The sequence below is a fragment of the Ambystoma mexicanum genome, chromosome 3q, assembly GCF_040938575.1.
Source record: "Ambystoma mexicanum isolate Mex_15411 chromosome 3q, UKY_AmexF1_1, whole genome shotgun sequence".
NCBI classification, from domain to species: domain Eukaryota; kingdom Metazoa; phylum Chordata; class Amphibia; order Caudata; family Ambystomatidae; genus Ambystoma; species Ambystoma mexicanum.
The window spans coordinates 1,063,115,899-1,063,143,257 of record NC_090926.1 but is presented as its reverse complement, the minus strand read 5'-3'; the positions used below and the strand labels follow the sequence as shown (position 1 = coordinate 1,063,143,257).

The 27,359-nt window shown below is 47.6% G+C and overlaps 1 protein-coding gene across 1 annotated transcript in view; it reads left to right on the top strand.

The window, feature by feature from the left end:
* The window catches only part of LOC138583228 (glucagon-like peptide 1 receptor), a 213,382-nt gene that overhangs the window by 78,471 nt on the left and 107,552 nt on the right, over positions 1–27,359 (top strand). Inside the window, exons 5-7 of the mRNA XM_069655285.1 lie at positions 9,766–9,872; positions 13,139–13,295; positions 22,832–22,991. Of these exons, the coding sequence (XP_069511386.1) occupies positions 9,766–9,872; positions 13,139–13,295; positions 22,832–22,991 (424 nt within the window). The remainder of the gene's footprint in view (positions 1–9,765; positions 9,873–13,138; positions 13,296–22,831; positions 22,992–27,359) is intronic.

Genomic DNA, 27,359 nt, shown 5'->3' with positions numbered 1-27,359 from the left:
ATCGAGGAGCTGGTGCTCCCCTCCCGTCGGAGGGGGGTGAGCGGCCCGCCCCCCCGTTGAGGGCGGCATCCGCCGCGTGGGGAGGAGGGTGAGCTGCCCCTCCCCACCCGGAGGCTGCACAACGTGGGGCGGCTCGGTGCACGCAGCACCAGCCGCAATGGACACTTGAAAGCGGCCCCTCCCGCGAAAAGGGAGATAAGGACGGCGAGCTGTCGGCCCGTCTCCCGAGGGAGACGCAAGGCAGTCCCATGACAATGGGAGGTGGCCACGGGAGGAGGAGCTGCTGCCTCCACCCCGTGTGGAGGGGAATGTGCGGCGGTGGCCGCGTGAGCTGCCCCACCTCATTGTCCCGAGGAAAGAAGAGGCGGCGCGAGCCGTGAAGGTGTCAGCGGGAAGGGGGCCGCCGTACAGCTGAGGCGGCCCCGAATCGCGAGCAGCGTCGGCCGCATTCGGAGGAGGGTCTGCACCCCATGAAGGGGGGGGGGATGCTGTCTCCCCGAAAGTATCTGCGGCGGCAGCCGCGACGCGGGGTGCTGCCCCTCCCCCACCCGCAATCCGCAAGGAAAGGGAGAAATGCCCGCAGTTTCGGCCGCCACAATGAAGAGGGCGGCGTCGGCCGCATCAAGATCCCTGCGGCGGCATCGGCCGCGGACAAAACAGCTGACGCAGCACCCCATCCCCCATGGGAGGCGGGCCCAACATCACACGAGAAAGAGAAAATGGGAGGGGATGCCTGCTGGAAGACAGCGGGCTCAGTGGTACAGTGGGTCCTCCCCGGCCGCGGCCCTCGGCAACGAGGGTGCTCGTGCGGCCAGGGGAGGAGCCAGCCTGCAGCCCCTGTGGCATCCGCCACAAAGAAGTGAAGGAGTGAGAGTGACACTCCCCTCCCTGGCGGCATCCGCTGCACACCGAGGAGTTATACTACCCCGGTCCCCGGATGGAGAAGGACCCTGGCCGCGGTCCTTGGAAAAGAGGGCGCTCGTGCGGCCGGGGTTGGGAATCCGCCTGGAGGCGCCGCAGTGCGTGTGGGGCCCAACGAGCAGCTCCCTGCAGCACCCGCGGCATGCATGGAGGAGGCCGGCAGGTCGGCCATGGCGAGCAAGAAGACTGGAAGGGGTGGACTCGCCGTGGGAAGGGGCGTGAGACGGCCTGCACCAGCGTGCCTCTCCATGTTGTGGAGGCAGGAGGCAACCTGCCTAACGCGGCAAACCCGCCGAATGAAAAAGAACACCTGGATGACACCTCGGGTGTGCGCCTCCTGCTCAAGCACCTCCACCAGGGCAGAGGGAAAGACTTGCCCCTCCCATACCGCAATCTGGGGCTATCTGCTGGAAAGGAGGGAGGTGCTCCAGTAGCAAGAGTTGTGCCAACAGGAACCCTTATCGTGCCCCGGCGGCGTTCCAGGAACCATCATCGTGCCCGGCGGCGTTCCGCAAGCGAAGCAAGGAGAAGCTGTGCTGGCCCCGCCCCCTGAGCCGCAAAGAAATGAAACGGCTGATGCCGCAACCAAGCGAGCGGTGGAGGTGCCCTGAAACAGAGGGGGCAGAGGGGCCCTGTCTGCGATCCTACCTGGCCGCGGCCCTCTGCAATGAGGGTGCTCGTGCGACCAGGGAGGGAGTGGACCTGCACACCTATACGGTGTCCACCGCAACAGAGATGGAATAAGAGCGGCCGTGTGAAATCCCGGGCCGCTGGGCGGTGTGAGTGACGCAGGCTCCAGACGGAGGCAAAGGAGAGAGGCCCCACGTTTGCTCTCGCCATGGGTGCTGGTGGCCCCCCTTATGTGATCCTGGGCTACCGGTGGGAAAGACTGCGTGCTCCTGTCATCAGAGCAGACAGGAAGTGAAATGAGGCCCAGCCTGATTCCGGGCCCTGCAGCGGTGTCATGAAGAGGGTGACCCGTTGCGAAGTGATACTGCCGTGCTCTGGTAGGAGCGAAGTGAACACCTGCAGCCGCCCCAGCACAATCCTGGGCCCGGCGGGGAAAGCCAGGGAGGTAGCCAGCCTGCAAACCCTGGCAGCATTGCCGGGGCTGCGAGGAGGGAGCTGGCCCAAACCCCGCAGCATCCGCTGGTTGGAATGGAAACGTCTCGGGGTTTCGTTTGCAACCCGGACCAACCTGAGGAGCAGAGAAGACAAAAGGCAGCCCTATGCTAACGGAGTGTGGCACGGACCCAACACCAACTGTGGCCACCCCGTGGCCAATGTGGGACTTCCACCTTTATGCTCTTTGGGATGTACAGCCACCCTGCCTATCCCACAGGTGGCCTCGACATCTAGCTACCAAGGTTCTTGGACTGCCGGCCACTGGTGCCGCCCTCCCTGCCATACCATCGTTAGACCAGGCCAACGTGGGTGTGGGGGGCGGTACCTCCGGCCCTCTCCCCGAGTTCGGCCAACAACTAGTGTCTGACCGAACCAACACCATGAAGCCGTGCAGCGGGGAGGGCATGGGTTGCAGCTTATCAGGAGTGCTGGTCGCCCTCTGACACCCCGGGAGGAAGGGGACACTCAGGCCTGAGGGAGCACTGCGGGCAGGGGGGGGTAAGTGATATCCTGTCACCTCTTGTCCTGACCTACAGCACCGTCCCGCAACGCCTCCCATCAACAGCTTCAGGAGCAGCATGGACGCCCTGCGACCTGCGTGTCACTACCCGGCTCTGGACAATAGAGGACTAGGCCGATGTGGCCCCTGGGATCCGCCAGGTGCGGCTTTGCCGGCTGTGCTTTGTACCCTCAAGGGACTTGGATCTGGGGGAAGTGACTCATGCCCGAGTTGCCCACAACATCAAGGACCCATGCCGATGTGGCCCCTGGCACCACCTGCCAGGTGCAGTCTTGCCGGCCATGAATTATGCCATCAATGGACCTGGACTCTGGAAGCGACTCCTGAACCGACGCTGATGAAGGGCGAACTGGTCTGTGGTCCTGCAATTGCGCAAGGAGGACTCGATAATCTTGTGTGCTTGGATGTGGTGAACCTGCCTAGTAACTACAGGTTTCAAGTGCTCGCAGGAAAGAACGAGGATGTGAAGCTGTGGTCCCGCAGTTGCAGGGTGGGCATGTGGTGCCAGCCTCCAATCATGGTATTGTTCCGGCATGGGCTGTTCCGAACCCCAGGTTAATAAAGGGTTTTGTAAAATGGGAGAACTGCCGGCGTTCTTCCGGCAGCTCACTGAGCTCGACTGTCACCCGTTGAGGGTGTGTAGAATTGGTTAGTAGTTTGTCGTTCTGTAACAGGGGGATGCATGTATGCCTCAGCAACGTTTGTTTATTGTTATGAAAAAGGAGGAGTGTGATGGGTGACCCTCCTGCGTGTATTGCCCCTTTAAGGGGATGTGTCCCTCCCACGTGTATTGCCCCTTTAAGATGGGCCATGACTGTGTCATGGCCCAAGCTAATAAAAGGAGCCCCTGCAGGCACGTGAGACAGAACGGCTGCAGACTCCGTGGAAGGTTGGTCTGAGTCCGTGTCTCATTAAGGATGTAGGCCGCAGGCCTACCTGTGGGAGGTACAGGCCTGCAGGCCCTGTTGCCATGGGACTCTCGTGCCAGGACGGTGGCCGAGGTCCGCATGGTCAGGACCCTGGCAGGCTGTGCCCCCACCCCGATGGCGCTGGTGTCCCATAGCGCCGCGGGGCCTGCCGGATGGACATGGCAGGCCCCAAACTCCCACAGGCGCTGGGCCTGTTTGGGTGCTGTGAGGAAGCAGCACCCCGGGGGGTCGCCTGCCGGATGGACATGGCCGGCGACCCCCAACAACTATGAACCTTCTCTCCAACACCTTAATAGCCTCATACCTGCCGCGGCACGTGAAGCGGCAAAGTGAAAGCCAAGTGAAGATTGTTTGGTCTTTGGTCAAGTGTTTTCTCTGTGTTTACTGTTGGAGGCATGGCTAAACTACAAACTTTATCTACAGCAACTTAAAAGCCTCATACCTGCCGGGGTAAGTGGAGCAGCAAACTGAAGGCCAATTGAATGTCTTTTGGTCTTTGGTGTTTTTGGGAGTCCTGGGAGCTGCTAGCAGAGTCACAGAAATAAGCAGACTTCCAGTGTAGGGATATGCAGTTAACAACAGGAGTGTACCGGAGTTAACACCGCTGAGTGTCCTGTGTTGCTGTGACACCACATTACATTATTACTCTGTTTTGTCAGGTCTTTGGATGTGAAACACTTTTGGTGGTGCTCGCCTTTTCCAGATTGTTTGCTCTTTGCTGTCTAGTTACCTCTGCAATCGACTTGTTTGGGCTGTGGAGTCAGTGGGGACATACGCTGAGTGCCACAGAGTGTCCTGTGTCTTGTGTTCTTGTTTTCGTTTTGAGCACTCCTTCTCGGGACCTAGTTCACCTCTAAAGGTAAGAACTATTGTCTTTATATGCGTCCCCGACTAAAACTAGAAATTAAGTCGCAAACATGTCATAGGGCAATGCTGCGAAGTGCTGCTATATGTGGCAAGCGAGGAGTCAGAACTACTATCAGTACGCAACTGCGAAACGCTGGCACTTCCAGTCGCCCTCTGCAAATAAAGCCAACCTTGCACAAGCCGAAATCTCCGCTTTCTTTCCTATAGAAAGTAGTACAATCGTGACTTGTGCTTCACCAACGATTACCGATGAGTCAGCAGAGCAGTTTCAATCTCACACCATTGATAACAATAATTTGTTACTCAATATGTGCGTAGGTCTCAGGCGTGCATCTCTGGGCGGGACCCAGGGAGAGCTGTCTGTAGACCTTGAAGACAATGTAATTGATATAGACTTATCAAATTCACCTGATCTGGCAGCTTTGGCCTCCTTTTCTACAGATTCTGATATCTACGCTTCAAGTGGTGACGAGGTTGACAAAACCAATGTGAGGGATGCTCCACTGTAGGCAGACAGCAAAGTGGCTATTCTTATAGGTCTCGACACCATCATGGCCAAAGTGGTGGCCTTGTCAACAATGGTCGACACCTTGTTTAATGGACAGTCGGAGATCAAAAACTCATTGACTCAGATCTTGGATAAGTTTGACAAAGCCAATCTCCCAGCTAACATCATGAAAAAAACTATGAAAAACAAATCAACAAAAGTCGCCAGGACTTCAACCATATTGGTGCGCAACACTGCTGTATCACCTTATTTGGCACCCTGCCCTTTTATACAGTCGAGGAAGGCTGGCGTTAAGGAAAGAGACTGGGACTACGAAGAAATCTTTGTCTCTCTCTCTCTCATCTTCAGCTGCACACCCAGCAAAATTTTCTAAAAGTGTGCAATTTTCGCCTGTCTCTTCTGTCGGAACCATATTCCAAGAAGAACTAGGAATCCAAGTGTCACCTTGTATAGTACCTGTTTCGCAAACGGCACAGGCTTTTCCTCGCGGGAGGAAACGTATTACTTACATCTTTCTAAATGGAATTGTACGTCGCATTGCTCTCAATGGACCATTTGTCCAAAAGACATTGCAACAATAAAAACAAATCCATGAAATGACAGTAAATATGCAACAGAAAAAGTACCAGCACTTCCCATTGCAAGACCTTCCATTCCAAATGAGGTGAAGGATAAAGTCGAAGTCTAAGAAGGGAAACACCTCAATTTTGACACTAGCATTTACAAGGACTTGGGCACTTCGGCGATAGTAGAGGAAACAAATCTTATATCAAAAAGCCTTTTTCTGAATCGGTCACAATTACTGGCAGTTTTCAGGCGATTCCTCGACTTAATTTGATCGGTTCTACCGATATCAAGCGTATTGAGCTACCTGGGGTAGGTAGCCCAACTAATTGGGCACTGATTGAACTTTCCTCTGTTTTTGTGACAGCTCTGTCAATGTAAAAGTAATAAACTGGCCGCAAGGGTCACTCCGCTTCCTAAAGAGAACTATGCGTTTTCATCATCTGCAGACCACCAAACTGAGCGAGGATCCTTATGCGCATTTCAAATGAACAATGACAAAACCACAGTAAATGACCAGGAAGAGCAATGCTGGTTGCCAACACGAATCACAAATGATGAAAACTAACATCGCATTTCCGATAATATTTTGGAATGGACATCGTGCAATACACGTGGTTGCCGGTCTTTTCTTTACCATCCTGTAGGGGTTGCTATTGTAGCGTCAAGTGAAGTTTTTTTCTTACAGGAAACTTGGTGTATTTCACCCTTTCCCATAAGCAATTTCCAGATAGTGGGCAATCTTGCTACCCCTTCCCATCGTGCTAGACCGAGTGGTGGCTTTGCGATCAGAACTCGGTTAATACACTCATTGGGAGTCTTTTCTTCCACTTGCTACTCACCTTATGTTTTACCTGCTGTACTTCGAGCCTCATTACACGGTAGGCGGTAACCATGGCGCTGCTAGCGCCATGGTTGCCGCCGGTATTTTACAGTGGATGGCCTTGGTGGATGGCGGAATTACCACCCTACTCCAAGGTGAGCGGGGGTGGTAATTCACCAAGGCACTTCCCCATTCCCATTTTTGCCCTCATAGGGCTCAATGTGAATGGGGAAGGCGCTAATTACTGTATCGCAAATTGTGGTACTGTAATTAGCATCAAGGTCCCTTAGCGGGCTTATTCCTTAACGGCTGGTAAAACCAGCCGTTAAGGTCGGGTCCCACAAAGGGACCTCGTAGTAAGGCGGTAAGGGTTTACCGGTACCGGGGCCTTTACCGGTACCGGTAAACCCTTACCGCCTACTGTGTAATGAGGCCCTTAGTCTCTTTGGGGACAGCTCTAGCTCCATCCTTGTGATCAATGTGTATGACCCACCTGGGGGTTCAAAAACTAAAAATATCATAACCTCTATTGAAGATATTGTCCTGCAATGGTTTGTAACATCTCATTGTGGCCTTGTTGTTATAGCTGGTGATCTCAAAGGACAAAAATGTACTTCTTTCCTTTTTCCAACTGGCCAAGTGTGTGAGTTTTCTGGCTCATCACGATTTCGCTTTTTTGCCTTTTAGGGTTGTAGATGTCACTGTGCCGAGCCATACATGGACGAATGGCATTGCAAAAACGCACATTAATTATATAATTACTGATTCAGTGACTAAAACAAGGTGCAGAGAAGTGACTATTAATTTTAACAACTTGAGTGACCACGCTGCACTTAAATGGAATTTGAGTACCGCTGTATTCGATAGAAAAAGATGTGTGGTAGGCAATGTCAGCTGAAATCCAAAGGGTAATCATATATGGGCCTCATCACGACTTTGGCGGTAACCCTTAAATCCGGCGGTCGCGCTATTACCGTCGGATTTAAGGGTCCGCCAAATCAGGACTTCGGCAGATTTTGCCACAGCTCTGAGCTGGGGGGAAATCCACCGAAAATTCGTGCTCATACCGCCGGCGGGAAATCCGCTGGCGGTATCAGTGCGAAATTTCCCCATTGAGCCCAATGGGGAATGGGGCATTCCCGAATGGGCTCAATGGGGAATGGGGATTAACATTACCGCCGAACTCATGATCCGGCGCTGTTAGCGCCGGGGAGTTCGGCGGTAGGGCAGATAGCGCCGGCGCTAACAGCGCCGGCGTTACCGCCCAAGTCGTGATGAAGCCCATAACCTGGTCTGCAACAAATATTGAGATCTTCAATAATGCGTTCCGGCAGGATCGTAATGGGATCCATGCCGCTATGGTTAATCAAATTGGGACCTTGAATGTTTGGTCCAGATTCATATTTGTCCAACAAGGAAAAGTTGTAGCGGAGCAACGAATTGTAATGGAAACGATACAAATAAGATTACTTGCAATGATGGATACAAGCCAAAACATCTTTGCCTCAATCCTCCTGCGTAAATTAACAAGGTGGGCTGATGACAATGCAATGTGTAGCCCTTTTCGGACGTGCTTTAGAAAAAATGACAAGGCTGTCACTAATATATGTGCATTACAATACCTAATTGCTGAAACCACTAACCCTACTAGACCATATTTATATGGTTGTTTTGTGGACTTCAGTAAGGCTTTTGACCACATTCCTCGTGCATTGCTTTGGAGAAAACTTTCTGCCAGAGGTGTAGACGCTAATCTGTTATATTACATCCAGCACTTGTATGCCAATTCATCAATTACAGTGAGATTGAACATTACTGGTCTTTGCACTAAATATGAAAAGACAAATAGCGGCCTAAAGCAAGGGTGCGTGTTGGGCCTGATACTGTATAATCTTTTTACAGCGGATCTAAGCCTAATTTTCAGATCACTTAACAACTTTCCGCTCAGAATAAACGGTGTACAGATACCTTGGTTGTCTTACACTGATGATATAATAATCTTCGACCTTACCCCCATCGGTCTACAGCATTCCATAAACGCTATAGCAGATTATGCTTAGGTCAATAGTCTGGCCACTTTGGAACCAAGTCTAAAATGGTGTGCTTAACTAAAAAGAGCATAGACAAGGGGAAGTTTATATGGCATATCGATGACAGTCACCTCGAAAGAGTAAATTAATATAATTATTTGGGTTTTCCGGTAACCTCTAATCCCAGTTTAACATACTATCAGGAAAAGATTATTACCAAAGCCTGCAGGGAATGGCTTGCTAAAAAACACTATATTGTACATCAAGGTGGTTATAATATTAAAGCGCTCTTCAAGGTTTATTGAGTAAGTATGGTACCTTCCATACTTGATGGTATGGTAGCCTTGAATTCTAAGCAGGTTTCTTGGCTGAAACAATTTGAAGGCAAACTCTTGAGGTCTGTCATGAATCTGCCAACTTCAGTACCTGTCGAGACTTTGTGGCTTGAGTTTGGGGTTACTTCACTCAAGACACTATGGTACGTACAAAGAACTCTTTTATAAGCTAAATCTAGTAGCTAAGTCTCTAATGATCTTCTGCTACTACTGGGTAGAAGAGTTGTACATGCTGATAAAAATCTCTTTATAACTGAGCTAAAGAAAATCAACTTTCATAGCTGAATTAAATCTTGCAAATGACATATTAAAAACGGATGCAAACTATGAAATCAAAATAAAAAAGAAATCCAGGGGATGGAACATGGCACAAAATGTTGACAAGTTACACGGTAAGGCTAGATATGGAGACATAGCTCGACAAAGTTTGACCATACATTGCCCGTCTTCCTATAGAACTCAACCGCTTTATATTGCATCTGCGGCTCGATCTATTGCATACCGTGGATCTTATTAGTGCATGGCAATAAAACCTCACGAGGACCGGCTATGCAGACTTTGTCGGGTTCATATAGAAACCTCTCGACGCGTTCTGACCAATTGCGAGACATTGCACAACTTTTATACACATGGCTACATCGAGTTTGTAAGCAATATCGAGGGTTGTTCAAGTGATCAATTCTGGTCCACTTTATTCAGTGCGTCTTCAATTGTAATGGTGGCTGCTGCTTTTAATACATTTTAAATGAATTAACCGTTGACTGGATTTTGACTTGATTCGATTTGATATGATATGATTTTATATTTATGGTGATTAACTGATTTTGATTTTTGTTTTTCCTTAGGCAAATTTTATTCATTCATTGTATGTATCTATGTATTGTATTAATGTTCACTTTGTATTTCATTTTAATGTGCCTAAAGTTCTGTATTTAACTAAGTGCACAATACATTTAAAATATATATATATATCTCCTCAATGTTCAAGTGTATTATAGATCAGTAAGGATTGGTAACACCTGCAAAGGGCCAGTTCTGCTGTAAGATTTGATAGTTTCACATGCCGGGCACCTGCCTGCTCCTCCAATGCGTATTTCAGAACGTACTTGTTTCTACTCCCTCCTTTTCTTCCTACCCCTTCAGGAGGCGCAGCGGGTGTACTTCCAGAGCCTGCAGATTGTTTACACAGTGGGATATTCCTTGTCCTTGGTCTCCCTCGTTGGCGCAGCCATAATCTTCCTTTCTTGCAGGTAAAGTATTTGGGAATCTGAGCCATCTGTATAGAACTAATGAGTGAGACTCTACTTAACAGTAGAGTTCTGGTGATGTTACAATGAGTGAAAGTCTTTGGATGTTTTCTCAAAGCCCTTGTGTTGGCCTCAATGCTCCTGTTTCTAACAGGGATCTTTGTTTTGGCAGCACCCTGTTTCTGTGTTGGCAATGCCACTTTTTCTCAGGGACCTCTGTGTTTTCAGAGTCCCTCGTGTTGTTAGGGATATTTGTGTTGGAAGTTTCCACTGTGTTTTAATGGACTAAGCATTAACTGTGCTTCCTATGTTGGTTGTGCCAGGTGTTCTCTGCGTCCCCTGTTTTGGAAATGTTTTGCCCGTCTGTTTTGGCAGTACCTCCTCTGTTGCCAGAGGCCCCTATATTTACTGTTATTGCTGTTCTGGCACTGCTCTGTGTTTAGTGGTGCCCCTTATGTTTAGGGGTGCCCCTTGCATTTGGCAGTGGCTCCTTTACTAGAAATTCCTCATTTCTTGCTAGGAATGGTAGTTTAGATGCATCTTGTATGTATGTGTTGGTAGTGCCTTCTGTGTTAATATTGCCTCCTATGTTTAGTGGTGCTCCCTATGTTGCATGCGACCCTTGGGTTTGGTGGTGGCTCCTTTCCTTGAAGTTCCTCATTTCTTGCTAGGGATGGCTGTTAAGTGCATCTTGTTTTTCTGTGTTGGTAGTAGCTCCTGTGTTAATAGTGCCTCCTATGCTTAGTGGTGCTTCCTATGTTGCTGGTGAACCTTGGGTTTGGTGGTGGCTCCTTTCCTGGAAGTTCCTCATTGATGCTAGAGATGGTTGTTTAGGTGCATCTTGTTTGTCTGTGATGGTAGTGTCTCCTAAGTTAATATTGCTTCCTATGTTGCCAGTGGCCCTTGGGTTTGGTGCTTGCCCCTTTCCTGGAAGCTCCTCATTTGTTGCTAGGGATGGTTGTTTAGGTGCATCTGGTTTGTCTGCGTTGGTAGTGCCTCTTGTGTGAATATTGCCTCATGTGTTTGGTGGTGCTTCCTGTGTTGCCAGTGACCCTTGGGTTTGGTGATGGCTACTTTGCTGGCAGTTCCTAATTGATGCTAGGGATGGTTGTTTGGATGCATCTTGTCTGTCTGTGTTGGTAGTGCCTCTTATGTGAATATTGCCTCCTGTGTTTGGTGGTGCTTCCTGTGTTGCCAGTGACCCTTGGGTTTGGTGTTGGCTACTTTGCTGGCAGTTCCTCATTATTGCTAGGGATGGTTGTTTGGATGCATCTTGTTTGTCTGTGTTGGTAGTGCCTCCTGTGTTAATATTGCCTCCTATGTTTAGTGGTGCTTCCTATGTTACTGGTGACCCTTGGGTTTGGTGTTGGCTACTTTGCTGGCAGTTCCTCATTGTTGCTAGGGATGGTTGTTTAGGTGACTCTTGTTTGACTGTGTTGGTAGTGCCTCCTGTGTTAATATTGCCTCCTATGTTTAGTGGTGCTTCCTGTGTTGCAGGTGACCCTTGGGCTTGGTGGTGGCTCCTTTCCTTGAAGTTCCTCATTGATGCTAGGGATGGTTGTTTGGATGCATCTTGTCTGTCTGTGCTAGTAGTGCCTCCTGTGTTAATATCGCCTCCTATGTTTCGTCGTGCTTCCTGTGTTGCAGGTGACCCTTGGGCTTGGTGGTGGCTCCTTTGCTGGCAGTTCCTCATTGATGCTAGCGATGGTTGTTTGGATGCATCTTGTCTGTCTGTGCTAGTAGTGCCTCCTGTGTTAATATCGCCTCCTATGTTTCGTCGTGCTTCCTGTGTTGCAGGTGACCCTTGGGCTTGGTGGTGGCTCCTTTGCTGGCAGTTCCTCATTGATGCTAGGGATGGTTGTTTGGATGCATCTTGTCTGTCTGTGTTGGTAGTGCCTCCTGTGTCAATATTGCCTCCTATGTTTGGTGGTGCTTCCTATGTTACTGGTGACCCTTGGGTTTGGTGTTGGCTCCTTTGCTGGCAGTTCCGCTATTGTTGGCACGTGGAGGGATTTTTGTTTGTTAGTAGAGATGTTTGTTTATATTTAGCTTGAGTGCCTGTGTTGTCAGTTTCTCCTCTGCTGCAGGTGCCCCCTGTGTTTAGCGATGTTCCCTCTAATGCCTTAGGTTGTTTTACCCCGTGTTAATATTGCCTCCTGTGTTTGGTGGTGCTTCCTGTGTTGCAGGTGACCCTTGGGCTTGGTGGTGGCTCCTTTGCTGGCAGTTCCTCATTGATGCTAGGGATGGTTGTTTGGATGCATCTTGTCTGTCTGTGTTGGTAGTGCCTCCTGTGTCAATATTGCCTCCTATTTTTAGTGGTGCTTCCTATGTTACTGGTGACCCTTGGGTTTGGTGTTGGCTCCTTTGCTGGCAGTTCCGCTATTGTTGGCACATGGAGGGATTTTTGTTTGTTAGTAGAGATGTTTGTTTATATTTAGCTTGAGTGCCTGTGTTGTCAGTTTCTCCTCTGCTGCAGGTGCCCCCTGTGTTTAGCGATGTTCCCTCTAATGCCTTAGGTTGTTTTACCCCGTGTTAATATTGCCTCCTGTATTTAGTGGTGCTTCCTGTGTTGCCAGTGACCCTTGGATTTGGTGGTGGTTCCTTTGTACCATTTCCTCATTGTTGCTAGGGATGGTTCTTTAGGAGCATCTTGTTTGTCTGTGCTGGTAGTGCCTCCTGTGTTAATATTACCTCCTATGTTTGGTGGTGCTTCTTGTGTTGCCGGAGACCCTTGGGTTTGGTGTCCGTTTAGGTTGAGTGCCTGTGTTGGCAGTGTCTCCTCTGATGCAGGTACCCCCCTGTGTTTAGTGAGGTTCCCTGTAATGCCTTAGGTTTAGGGGCTCCTCTGTTAGCAGTGCCTCGTTTTTTGGCAGGGGTGTTTGCCTTGATATGATATGATATGATTGTTTATTTATATAGCGCCTATACACAATGTGTTTCAAAGCGCTTCAATACCTTGTCTGTCTGTATTGTAATATCTTGCCGTGTTGGTAGCCCACCCTGTGTTGCTGTTGCCTACTGTGTTTAGGTATGCTCCCGTGTTGCTGCTGGGACCTCTGGTCTGGCAGTTCCGCTATTGTTGCCACATGGAGGGATTTTTCTTATGGATATATTGTGTGACTGTGTTATTTCCTACAGTATTGGCGGCCCTCCCTTGTTGCCAACCCCGACCCCCGTGTTGCTTGAGGAGATACCCTGTGTTGCCAGTGACCCGCTTGGCTGATGCCCACGTGCCACCTTCACCCCTTCATGCTCTTCTCCCTGCGCAGGCGCCTGCAGGATCTACGTCACCGGATCCACCTGCACCTCTTCACATCCTTCTTGCTGCGTGCAGTGGCCGTGCTGGTGAGGGATGGCTTCTTGCGTTACCAGTACAGGGCAGCATTGGACCCAGCTCACGACTGGCTGGAGGGGCACCCCAGAAAGGTAATGGCAAGCAAACAACCTTTAATGCACGAGGTCTGATGACTGCCCATCAATTCCAGCGTCCCTCTGTGAGCGCCTCACTGTCCCTCTGTCTCAACCTCTCATCCCCCACCAACAGCTGACCCTCACCTCATGGTTTCTTAATCTACTGGCAGCCTCTTCTGACTGGACTTTTCTTTCATAGTGGATTCTCCTCTTTGTGGCCTGACTCTGCTACCAGTCTTCCCTCCACTCCCTGACATGTATGTGGGATCCAGGTCAAGGCGGGTGTCCCGATTCACTGGGAAAGTTAGGAACAGCAGGGCATCAACCCTTGGGACTGCAAGACTGGAGCCCTCAGGTGGAGCGATAGCATGCCCATAGATAGAGCTGCAGGAACAGGCAGGCGGTAGAGCCAGACAGGACTCGCACGGGGTGGCAGGCTGGGACAGGTCTAGTGAAGAAAATAGGACAGAGGCGGAGGGGCCGGTTCTGAGCTCATGATAAAACGAGTGTGGAAATACGACATGCTCCCCTCCACTTTCCAGCACCACCCTTCTGAAGTGGGTCGAAGTATTGGAGGGCAGATGTGCTTTCCAGCAGCAAAAGCTGCTAAAACCACGCGTTGTGGGGGAAACGTGATCCACTGCCATTGCGAGCATTTCTTGAAAGACTGCCACTTTTTCAATTTAAGAAAGTTTCCTTAAACTTGCATTAAACTAGAAAAGTGGTGCTGCAGTCTAAGAAATGCTATGTTTATGAAGTGCGCAGTGGAGTTTAACGGCACATCAGAGGTGTCATATGACGTGCTAAACCAGTGCTGCTGGGAGGAGAATCCCCTCCATGTGGCTGCCCTGCATTCCTGATGGTTGCTACGGCTATTGTCAAGCCATAAGTCCGGGCCATGCAAAAGCAGACGCTTTCATGTACCTGTACCACATCCTTTCTCTGTCAGAATACGGTGCATTTGGGAAATGTGTTCTTCCGGCTTGGAACAACACACATCTATTTTTACACGGACCTCTGAATCAGGCTCTGAGTTGCAGGAATCCGTGAAATTGAACAAATCAAGCGAGGAGCAGCCAACCTAGACTATACCATGGTGGTCCAGTGAGATGTGAGAAAGGACAGTGATACGTGCAGTAAAACGCTGCAGGCCTCAGTACTTGCAGGTAATATTGAATTTACACGAAGGACCTCATCAAATCAAGAGTTTTGCAGGAACAAGGGCCTTCTTGTGGGGCACCTCGGTGGGGAACTCTCCATAGCCTAAGGTTATCAGAGCGCCCTACGCCTCGCCTCGCCACGGGTGCTTCATCTTACCCTGGGATATCACGCCTTTTGGAGTGGGGCTCCAGAGCTTTTTAGTCCTTTCTATAAGGTGAACATCGCCCTATCCCTTTTACAGGCTTGTCAGACCCACTATTTCATTTTGGGCTCCCTCTCTTTGTGCATTATTAATGTGCTTGTATTGATTGGATATCCTTCATTACTTTGGTTCCATAAGTAGATGATCTGTAATACACTAAATAATAAATGCACTTGATTTGTACTGAAAACTGGACAGTGTCAACCTGTAGTGTTACCTTGAGGACTCCTTCCACTAGTCAGAACAAAAGGTAAAGGGGAGGAGGTCCCTTGAGGAAGGGTAGGGCGGAGACGATTGATGTACCGCCGCATGCAGGGTCACGCCCCTACAGATCAGCAGCTTAAGGAGATATGTTGTGGCTGAACGCTCGCAACAACATGCTGAAGGTGGGGCTCACTGATATTACATGTTCAGCATGTGCTGATGTGAACTGAAAGTATGCAGGGCCTCATCAGCAGCAACTTCCTGCAGCCGCAAGCAAGGTACCTGCTCTGCGCCTTTATTTATTTATTTATTTATTTATTTATTTATTTATTTATTGTTTGCTTGTTAGGCGTTTATGCAATGAGAAAATACTTGTTTCAAAGCGCCCACGGGTCAGGAAGGGAGCAAGGGTGAGAAATACATTAAAAACACTATATTTAAGAGCAGAGGGGGAAAAAAGGCAGAAGGTACGAACCTACTATGCCTTGCGAGTATTCAGAACGTGCAAGTGCAGAAAGGAAGAGGAAAGAGGGGGTAAGTGTTGGGGAGTCTGAGCTCCTAGGTGAGCCACAGATGAAGTGCTAGGAATGTTGAGTGCTACACAGGGCCGCGGGAGCTGTAAGTGCGAACCTCCAGGGCGAAGGGTGTGCAGATGCAAGTGCTGTGGATAGACCGGAGCTGGGCAGAATTGGTGTGGGAGGTCAGAGCCCCGAGGCTGCATAAGGGCCCAGGAAACCGATCGCAGGTACTGTGGGATTAGCAGAGGAGAGAAGGAGGGAAGGAGGAGGAAAAGAGCAAAGTCTAAAGGAGCTTCTGGATTTTGAGAAGATCCCGCTCAAAGAAGAGGGAGGCTATTCCAGAGGAGGGAGCCCGCAGAGGAAAGTGAACGACCACCTACTCTCTGTTTAGCAAAACGCTTTACACACAAAGAGTTGGTACCAGAGGAACGCAGTGGTGTAGAGGGAGAGTATTTAGTGAGATAAAGTTGAAGATAGCGTGGTTCCCGGGCCCAGACAATCTTGCGGATGATGCTCCCAGCAGCACCCAGACCTCAGTTGCTTAGCGACAAACTCTGGAGTTTGAAATCATTGCCGTGGAGCAGAATTTCACTCGCGCGACCGAGACACAGAGAAGGTAAATTATATTTGTAACATAGCACTCTTCAAGAAATAGCGACAGTGACTATAGTTACATTCAATGATAGACCCTTCATTCCTCATAATAGGAGAGTGACCGTGATTGCAGAACCACAGGAATACAGACCACTGTTACGGGAACACGCTAGATGCTAACAGTCGCCGCGACTATGAACACGGTACTCTTGCACAGGCAGGTGAGAACTTAGACCTTTAATGCCATATAAAGAATACATTTAGTCATATGAGATTTGCCTATGGGTAAAAAACACATTCTATATGCTTTCAGGACTGTGTCCTCTCACTACATAGGGAGGATTGAAATTCATCACAAATACTCGATCGTCCCCACGTGTAAATTACCTACGACTCAGCTGGGGTAAGCATCCTTCACGTATACATAAGGACATTTGTAGCTAGTCTGGACTTTGACATTGTGCAGGCGGACCCAGCGCTTTTCATAGTGCGGGATCCCCCTGCACAACGCACATTACATCTAATAAGTATAATGTCGAAATTGATATATATATTTTGCATAAGCTTCATGAATAGAGGCATCTCAACCAGGCTCCAAGACTGATTGAAAGGTTAGTGGGTTCAGGCACCTTTTTACAATTCAATACACTATTGAGCGTTCTAGTAAAGGAGAGTACTGATTCAGCTTCTTAATTATATATTTTTTGCAGGAATCAGAAGGGAATAACAACCCAATATTCAAACCTGAAGAAGGGCGGGAGGCGCCTGAAACGCGTAGTTAGAGATAGGGCACAAGTGACAGTAGTAGTCACAAATACTGAATGACTCATTACTATCAAAATATTGGGATTTTGGTTAAATGGAAATGTAAAGTTATGTATTTATGTAACAAATGTGTTTAGAATAAGAATGATTCTTCCAGAGTAAAACTCCTTGTTAATAAATGTAATGCTATGATGATGTAAGAATGCACTGGTATACTTTAAAAGAAAAGGTATATAAACAACAATACTTTCATTTAAAGTTTGAATTATTTTGTGGTTGAATTATCGAATTTGCCTACCAGGCTTCAAAGAAAGATTGCAATTATTTGCTCATTACTGTGCCCCAGTTTGTTCATCGTGGTTATTGCAGTAGTCAAACCTAGAGAATACCAGGGCTTGGGTCACATTGAATCTCTGGGGGAAGGTGAGGAAGGAAAGAGCTGAAGTGGGACTTCTTGACAATGTCCTGAATATGAGGGATGAAGGAAAGGGAGGAGGCAAAGATGACTACGAGATTCGTGGCTTCTGTGGAGGGGGAAGTGGGGGAGCCCATGGAGGAAGGCCAGGGTGAAGGGAAGAAGTAGGGTGCAGGGCACCCAATAGGGAGAATCTCAGTTTTGCTGGCATTTAGGCAAAGGTCATCTGCAGTGCACCAGGCCTGGATGGCAGAGAGGCAGTCAGGGATGAAGGAGGGTGCAAGGGCATCAGTAGGAAGTTTGAAGAAGAGTTGTGTGTTGTCAGCGTAGCACTGGAAGTAGGGGGAGAAGGCGGAAATGAGGCGTGCCAGCCGAGAAAGGTATATATTAAATAGCCAGGGCGAAAGAATGGAGCCCTGGGGGACGCCACAGATGGAATAGGAAGTAGGGGCGGAGAAAGGACCCAGCATTTGATTTGGAGGAACGGTCAGTTAGGAAGGAGGTCAGCCAGTCCAGTGCCCGCTCCGAGATACCAAGGGTATCATGGAGCCTTTTTATGATGGAATGGTTCACAGTGTCACATGCAGAGGAGAGATCAGGAAGGATGAGGACAGCAGGGCAGTTGGAGTCCAGAGATGCAAAGGGTTCTTCACGGGTATTCACTTTCTTTGACGGGCACCCTCCTGTGCAATAGCCTCCCTCTCCCTCTGCGCCTTTACGCATGACCTCCTTAACTTCTGAAAAAAACTCAAAACCTTTCTCTTTACGTCTTCCTTCTCCTCTGCTCTTCTCTGCTCATACAGCAATGTGACCAATGTGCAGGTCCCTTATGTATCCTCAGGGCCCTGCCCCCCACGTCTCTCATCCCAGCTGCTGTCTGTCTGCTGCACTTACATAGGCTCAACACCCCCTAGGGAGGTTGCACTTACGCTCTCTCTTCTTAGCACTTCTCCATGACTACCACAGCAACTATCCCTACTTCCCTCCCTGCTTCCCTGCCCCCTCTGCATTTGCACATTCTGAACACTCACAAGGCATAGTGGGTTTGCCTACCCTCCCTTTTATTCTCATGACCTGTTGGCACTTTTAATGATTTATCCTTGTTGTAATTCATTGTCTACCTTCCCCTGTCCCCACCCAGTTGCCCTGTGGGCGCTTTGAAACAGTTTTTGCAAATTGTATAAGAGCCTAACAAATACCAGGGGAGTTGCTAGGTCTGGAAAAGACCCGGGGCTAAGCTGATGTTGGAACTGTTGGGACTGGGGGCTAGCTAGTCTTTTGGCTGTAGCTCCTGAGATTCTATCCGGGGCTACAACCAAAAGATCAGGGGCTATAGCCCCCTAAGCCCCTCCCTAGCAATGCCCCTGACAAATACCAAATAAATAAATAAATAAACCACCACATTGAGGAGGGGCTGGTGGGGTTAGTAAGCCAAAGACAAAAATCCTGAATCAGGTGGTTCAATGGCTACATGATCAAATATAATCAATTGTTATAGCAAGCCATGAAGAAACTAGGTGAAGGGGATGAAAGGACGAGGACTGTTATATAATTCAAGGTGATATTAGAAAACATTGCCATTGCCGCGTCTATGGCAGCTAACTTTAAAGCGAATAGCCACAAAACATTTGCAGGCCTCCATAGCTTTGATATACAAATTCAACCACTGAAAGAAATTAGTGAGAAGATCTGTAAGGTCTATTGAAAGGAACCAAACTATTCCAGACAAAGAAAAAGGCACGAAATACCATTTAAACTTAATCAGAGGACGTTTTGGTATTTTGTGAACGAAAGCGATAAACAAATGTTTACAGCGTAACGCCTTTAGCAAACTCAATTGCCGAGATAGATTGGAATAATTATCTTATGGGAAAGTTTGGTGCCACGATGTTTAATCTATAATAAAATAAGGAAAATTGTCTAGCAGCTACCACATATGGTACTAAATGATATGTTATTTATATAGCGCCTTAATCCAAAGCAATTTACAGAACACATATTTACATACAATATCACCCAACCGAAATTGGTACTCATTTATCAACCACAGAAGGATGAAAGGCTGAGTTGGCCTTGCCGGGATTTGAACCTGCGACCTGCAGATCACGCTCAGATCACAGCAGCAAGCGCTCAACCTGCTGAGCTGAGCTAGCTTACTGGAATACAGAGGATGTCCGTGATTTCACAGAATCTACTTCACCTAAAGGTGAAATGTTACAATATCTTTTTTGCTTCTATTTTTTGGTTTAATTATGCAGGGGGAGACCCTTACCTTATCCTATCTCCTTACCCCACCCCATCTATGTTTTAAAATGTACCTGCTTACCTAACCAATTCAAAGAAGAACAATATCGAAGATTTCTGAGTAGGTGAAATTGGATTCGGTGAAATCTACGGTATCAGAATAAAGATACTATATTATGGTCAAAATCCTATGCTACCTATTTCTGTATATTGCAAAGAGCAAGATAATCCTGCCATTTTGGAAGACAAGCTTTGCTGCCCATATTTTCAAAAAAGGGGATCCAAGTGACCTGAAGAATTCTTGCATGATAGCCCTACAAGAGTGCGGGACAATATTGAATGGGCTCATCATCTACCTCTTAAACAAACAGGCGCAATCCATACATTCTCTGCCACTTTTCGTAGCAAGCATAGACCTAGTTAATGCTTTCGACATGGTAGATTGGAGAGAGTATGGAATACTTGTGGCCAATCCTGGCTGGTTTACGGAAAATCCTAGTAGAACATCACTCACATCGCAACGATTCAAATAAGATAAGATAGTAATGGAAATTTATGAAAAGCAATAAATGCACTTTCAGGGCTTTGACAAGGATGTGTATTGGCAGAGTTTCTATTGAATCTATATTGCCCAGACTGCATTTACCCTTTTCCCTCTCCCTTGTACTTCCCCTTCGCACTCTCCCTTACACTTTGTGCTATCGCACTTGCACAATCTGAATGACAAAAGGCCTAGTAAGATCGTTTGTCTTGTCCTCCCTCTGTCTTCCCTCCCTGGTCTTGTCGCGCCTAGAAACACTTGTGTACAGGCGCGTTATAAATGACTTATCATATCATACATATTTATCAGATATAATAGTTGCTGGATTTTTCCACCAAGAATAGGACATCCTAGGGTGCTGTTGCTACTATACACGGATGCAATAATTTGCTGGATAGAACTTAGATTTACAAATGGCTATAACACCCATTTGGCTTTGGGCCTGAGGCGCATTATAAATGCGTAAACATAAATGAACATAAACAACATGAATACGTAGGGGAACTACTCTAAAGACAAGTGTGAATAAGCCAGCAATATTGGTCAGCTCACATGGTAGTCAAAAACCATCGTGGGGATGGTACTTAGAAGGTAAAACACATAGCAACAGCACGAGAATGGATTTACCTTGGTTTTCCTTCTTACAGTACAGATGGAAAAAGGGACATAACAGCAGGGGTGGACTGGGAACTAAAAGAGGCCCTGGAAATAATTACTGGGGACCAAAAGAGGCCCTGGAAATAATGTATAAAGTGGCCCATTGGACACATTTTCATCAAGCCCAATGCTTTTCCTATGAGACAATTTGGAAATACTACACAAAAGAGGCCGAGGGTGCAGCGGCCCATCGGGGAATTTCCAGAGTTCCCTATAGGCCAGTCCACACCTGCATAACAGCAAGAGTTAGTGCAAAACACACAGTGCTATGTGCTCAATCCCGGAAGATCTGCCTCAAGTATTGTAAATATACACTGTGCCCGCTCATTAGATGTTATGCTGGCAAGAGTATGCCAGCTGTTATATATTGGCAAGAGCACTTGACAATTGACAGGAACGCGGTCGAAAAATGCAGTGGACATTTTGGAAAAGATCGCTCCGTTTGCCATTGTCAGAGCCACTGGTTACTATAAGAGTCAAATTTGGTTTTGTATCCTGGCAAACCTATATTGGGATCACCAAACTAAGATTAAACTAAACACTACTGCCACCTCTACCAGGTTCCCCATACGAGGATATGAGCATGACATCAGCCAAAAAGGGATTAGGCCCTGAATAGCTTTGCTGAGGTTTGTGAGCTCACTATTGCTGACATGACCCAGTAGGCATGCATAGGAAATCCGGCCAAAGTCTTTAGAAAAATGAAAGTAACACGATGGGGAATGGATATTAATAGGATGGCACAATGTAAACTGCGCTACCGAGGAAATATATAGAGGTGCAACGTGACCTAGCTATATTACCGAGGAAATTCATAGAGGTGCAACGTGACCTAGCTATATTACCGAGGAAATTCATAGAGGTGCAACGTGACCTAGCTATATTACCGAGGAAATTCATAGAGGTGCAACGTGACCTAGCTATATTACCGAGGAAATACATAGAGGTGCAACGTGACCTAGCTATATTACCGAGGAAATACATAGAGGTGCAACGTGACCTAGCTATATTACCGAGGAAATACATAGAGGATACATAGAGGTGCAACGTGACCTAGCTATATTACCGAGGAAATACATAGAGGTGCAACGTGACCTAGCTATATTACCGAGGAAATTCATAGAGGTGCAACGTGACCTAGCTATATTATCGAGGAAATACATAGAGGTGCAACGTGACCTAGCCATATTACCGAGGAAATACATAGAGGTGCAACGTGACCTAATACATAGAGGTGCAACGTGACCTAGCAATATTACCGAGGAAATTCATAGAGGTGCATTCTTATGTGGGAAGGTTTCCATGTCTGAAATACCAACATATCTAAATGAGAATCCATCTTATTGGGATCCCTGGAAAGGTGGGGCCCTATAAGATGGATCCTAAAATAAGACAGGAGTTGTCAGTTACGTGACAATAAGGTAATGGTGGAAACATTGAATCGTTGCTTAGTATCTTGTCCAGGGAGACCACCTTTCTTAGGAAAGCGCGGTTTTGGAAGTTTGTTGTACATGAAGAGTACTTAGAATCTGAAAATATAATATTGGGGCTGGACAGATGAGTGGATACCCCACATCATTGACTATTGCTTTAGTGATTATCTGAACAGTAATACATAATAAATTGAGAGAAAATGTATATAATAATTAGAATAATAAAATTAAAAAGATTTTGCCCTGCAAGTGTTCAGAGATGTTTGACAGACTTGTAATGGGTTATTTCGTATTGAGAAAACTAGAAAAAAATTATTTTTATAACATAGTTTTTGTCCAAAAGTTATTTATATAATATTTAATAATGGTGTTTGATTAATTATTTGATATGGCAAAAGTGTGTTAAATAGTTGAATAAGCTATAAACACAAAACAATTGCCTATAAATGGATACATGCGAATGGAGATGCTAACAATTAGGCCCTGGTTCATGGAAGTGTTTTATAATGGTGCAACCCCGTAGGAACACGTTCCATGAATCAGGCCCTAAATGCTTTACATTAATAATTGCCCGATCTTTGTTAACTGTGCCGCCGCCGGCACCGTTTATTGTGTGTGTCCGGTCCTGTCCTGCCATGGCTCTGTAGGTCAGCCAGGTCATCTCAAGATAACCCAACATTTCGGGGGCCGGTGGTAGGCTATATCCCAACCTGCCCAATAGTTGTTGCTCCACTGGCTGTTAGCCCTTAGCTGCATATATTCTTCCCCTCGCTCCCTCTCTCTCTGGCTCTCAGTCACTTCTTCTTTCTCCCCCTAGGTGGCGTTGCCGTGCCGCCTGTCTCAGATCTTCCTGCATTACTGCATAGTCTGCAGTTACTGCTGGCTCCTGGTGGAGGGTCTGTACCTCCAGGCTCTGCTCTCGGGCTCAGCCCTGGCAAAGAAGACGTACCTGAAGTATTACTGCCTCTTTGGATGGGGTAAGAGTTAATAACATCCGATAGGTGCCCGGTGACACTTTTGTGGAAGAGCACATGGAAGGCTATCAGAAATCGAATGAAATGTGGTGTCTGGGCAGGTCGTGCTTTTGTGAATTTGCGATTAGCATGCTTTCGTCAATGCGCTATTAATGCGACAAACAGTGTGCTTTGACGGCTTCTTGAATGCTCCATCTGTAAAGGATATTAGGGTGCGGGTAAGATCATCTTGTGACGAAATGACTACTGCTCTGCAGGAGTACAGAGATGAGCAGTGGAGACACACCCTACTCAGCCCCACAGTGATTCCAATCTTAAAGTCCAGAGTTTGGTAGGTTTCACAAGCATCTATTGAAAGTCCATAGCTTAGAGGGGCAGCCCCAGCCTCTGCTGCTTTCCTCTCCTTCACCTCTCCCACCCGCTTTCTCTCTTCAACACCAACTTTCTGCACTCCATTGGAATGCCTTACTTGTCTAACATTAACAACTACTGCTTTAATCACAATGTTAAACCTATGTATATGTGCACACTCCCATACACAACACACCTCCTTCGCTATACTGCCTTCCTTGAACATCTTATTTAACTCGCTGTCCCAACTCTAATTACCCTCCACCCCCTCTTGTGCTTTCGCCACCCTCTCTCTGTTCCAATGTCACCATTATCCAGTTTCACTGAGTTTCCCAAATCTTCCATCACTGCCATCTCTCTTGAGTACTTAGACAGACCTTTCTGCACACTTCTTCCCAACTTTATTCTCACTATTGTTCCCTTAGCAATCTGTGTCACCCTTACGCATTTTAACTTATCATACATATTGTTCGACTGCAGACTCCTTGCCACGTTTTGGTAAGAAGAAATAAACTGAATGTCTTTTCAGATTAATGAGATGAAGGTCTGTGCATATCTCTGAATATGAACATGAAATGTGTGATTTTATTGTAAATAGATAATTTTATTGTACTGTTTGTATTTATATTTCATTGTTTTTTTACATCTAATATGTATTTTTACAGATTTAATACATATGATTGTAAACGTTATTTTATGAACTGCGTACAATTAAATGAAATAAAAAATAAAACATTAACATTATATCATTGTGCAAAGTACCTTCCAGTACCGGGCAATGGGGCCTTTCTATTTTATGGCCCTAGACACCGTCTAAGGGATTTTTTGTGGTGACTGTACTATTTTATGGCCCTAGACACCGTCTAAGGGATTTTTTGTGGTGACTGTACTATTTTATGGCCCTAGACACCGTCTAAGGGATTTTTTGTGGTGACTGTACAATGTGCTTCAGGACAAACTGATGGCAGCAGTAGCTTTTTCTTTCCTTTTTATAACTTTTTACTGAGCCTTACATGTTTACTGCACCTGGCTCCTGACTGTGGCTGGTATCCAACATGGCCGCGCCATGAGGTAATTTGTTTGTCCTTTTGGCATTTTGTGCTTTTGCCTTCTTCCTGCCTTTCCGGGGCCAGGAATTCCTTTTTGGTGCATGTATTTGCCTGTGAAGGCTGCTTCTTGTTGCGGGCTAAAGCAGGTCACATTTGTAGTCACCCATGAAGGAAGTGGGCTGGGACTGTCTGGTCCCAATCCACACTACTGGTGCCAGGGTGTGTGCAGGCAAGTATGAGGAACCCAGTGGTCCCTGGTTGGAAAACTGCTGGTGTGCATGAATAGAGCAGATCTTGCCATTAGTAGGGCTGGGTGCGAGCACTCACCTGACTGTGGATAAGACGAGGGTTCCTGCATTCATTCAGCAGATCTGACTAAGGAGCCAAGTATCCTGAGGAACCTATCAGAATGAAGGACGATCCTGAGACACACATGAGGAGGTCTAGCAACAGAATCCTGTAGCTGTCCTTGTAAAGCCCTGCTTTACACCTGATCTGCGAAGACCGGCAAAGGTGCTTTGAACCCTTGGAGTGGAGAGACCAACCATTTTCAATGCCTCCTTGTAACCCTGCAAGTGAGCCTGTTCGAAGTGTCCATGGGCCGCTGTTATAACCACTGTGAGGGGGACAAGTTGTGCCACAAGCAGGCTTCCATCAGAACCCTGAGGGCCTTAATACCACTGCAAAAGGGCTCCTTGAGCCAGTCCTGGCACCTTTGGCACCAGTCTCATATGTAGGAAGGAAGGGCTGTTCAAACTAGGTCCCATGTATGTACATGAGCCTTTAGATCCAACATGGAAGCACCCACACAGTCTCGTCCTAAGAACCAAGCCATGCGGTCTAGTGTTTTGGGTGTGGCAGGCCTGGAACTACTTTCCCTGGTACTACTTTACCTGGGCTATATAAACCACACCCTGACTGCAGAACACGCTTCGTGTTATTCTGCAACCAGCAGCGTGATGCTCACCGTGTCCAGCTCCTGGTCTTCAGCATCTTCCTGTAATCCTGCAAGAGCAAGACTATTCTGTTTTACCTGAGAAAACACCATCCAGCACTCAGCATCTCAACTGGGCTGCAATCTGTGGAAACCGAGAGAAGAAGAAACATCACTCACCTGTGAGTACTAGCTTAAGGACTTCCGGTGAACCGCTACCACAGCTGCTGTTTGAACATTGCGACCTGCAATAATGAGAAAGGGAAAAACAATATTAGAACGCGCGCTTCCAAAACATCGAATTCCGTCAGTCTTACCTGAATTCCATCGCGCTACGCCACGCTTACATCCAGAGCACCACAGCAACGGAAAAGAGACATATTCAGGTTCGCTTTCAATATTGGACAACCGCACAGTGCTGTACTACCTTAACGGATTCCGGGGGCCTGTTTGTCATTGCGCTCTCATCCACTCACAGCACCACAGTGGCCTGTGAGGAGAAGAAGAAGAAAACACAGATTAGCTTCAAAAGACAATAAAGGCACTGCGCTTCGCGCTTTCTCTTACCTAGAAACGTGCCTCTCCATCTGGCACGCCAGCATCAAGACCTTCGCACCCGAAAAGAAGGAGATAAAGACATTAACGAATTCCCACCACAAACAGAACAAAGACTTACAATTAACAAACCTATCTGCCTACCAGCAGATTTGGGGTCACAGCAGGCCTGGACCCAAGGAAGGCGTACTGCACCAGTGAAGCAACTCGGGCAGCTCGCCAACAAACGTCAAGCACAAGAAACGCAGGACGGATAGCTCAACCCTACAAATAACTAAGATTCATTATTCAGCACTGGGCAACTACGCATCCAGGGTTTCAGGTCTCAGAGCCTTCCAGACGCCCCCAGGGATATCAGGTGAGTGTAACAGCCTTCCAGTGGACTGTCGAGCTCGAGCCTAGGTTGCCGTGCAGGAGCGCTGGCATTTTGGATTTCAACACAAGATTTTTGGGAAACCTAGCTAGTTCAACAAGGCACTCTTCTGTCGAATGTCATCATCCCCGCAGCTTTCAGCCACAGCTGCATCATTCTGCGACAGCTGGGTTCCCTTACATCACTCTGTCGTCTTGATATTCGCTGAAGGTAATTTTTCTGCATTCTTTTCAGTACCCTGAAACTTGCTGCATTGGCACTTTTGTCATTTCATGTCAGAATCAAGTGTTGCAGCTGTCTCTTGTCGCTCCTCCTGTGTGTTTCCTACTGTGTGTCCCTTGCCCCGCCTCTGTGCTTCCTGCGTTGTGCAGCACTGGGCTGTGTCTCTCCTTCTCTCTTTCACTCCCTCCTCCTCCTACTTTCCTCCCCACACCCTCAATGGTACTTACCATCCCTCCCATCTTTTCTAACGTTTACTCTATCTCCTATCCTATCCCTCTCACTAAACTTGGAAGGAATAATTCCAAGAGGGACATCCTGGTCTTCAATGCAGGCCTCTCTATCGCTGATACCTACATCAGTGCTTCCTCCAGACAGACTCTCACCGACATCCTCTTTGTCGTTTCCTCACCAGACCTATGGATCCCTCATATGGTCTCAACTCTATCTCCTATCTCTTCCTCTACCATTAATGGTGGCATTCGGTGGGAGGTCCTCTTGGACTCCTTCAACTCCTCAAAGACCATCAATAATGTCTATCTGAATGACACTGTCTTGTTCCAGGGCCCTCAGCCCAATCTCTTCCTTTTCGATAGGCGTCTCCCATGTCTTATCAACTTTCTTCCTTCTCCTACTACTCCTACTAGCACCTCTCTAGCTCCTCTGCCATCTCCTGCCTTGGTCACCCCTATGGCACCTCCCTCTTCCTCTCTGGCTACTATGCCACCACCTGCTAATACCTCTGCCCATCCTCTGCCCCCCCACAACTTCTGCTGGGTGTATCTCAAGCCTGTCCCCCACCCCGGAAGACTTTCAAATGTGGCAACCTGCTCCATGTAGCTACTCTAAACTCTCGCTCTGCTGTCAAACACTCCTCTGACATCTGCAAC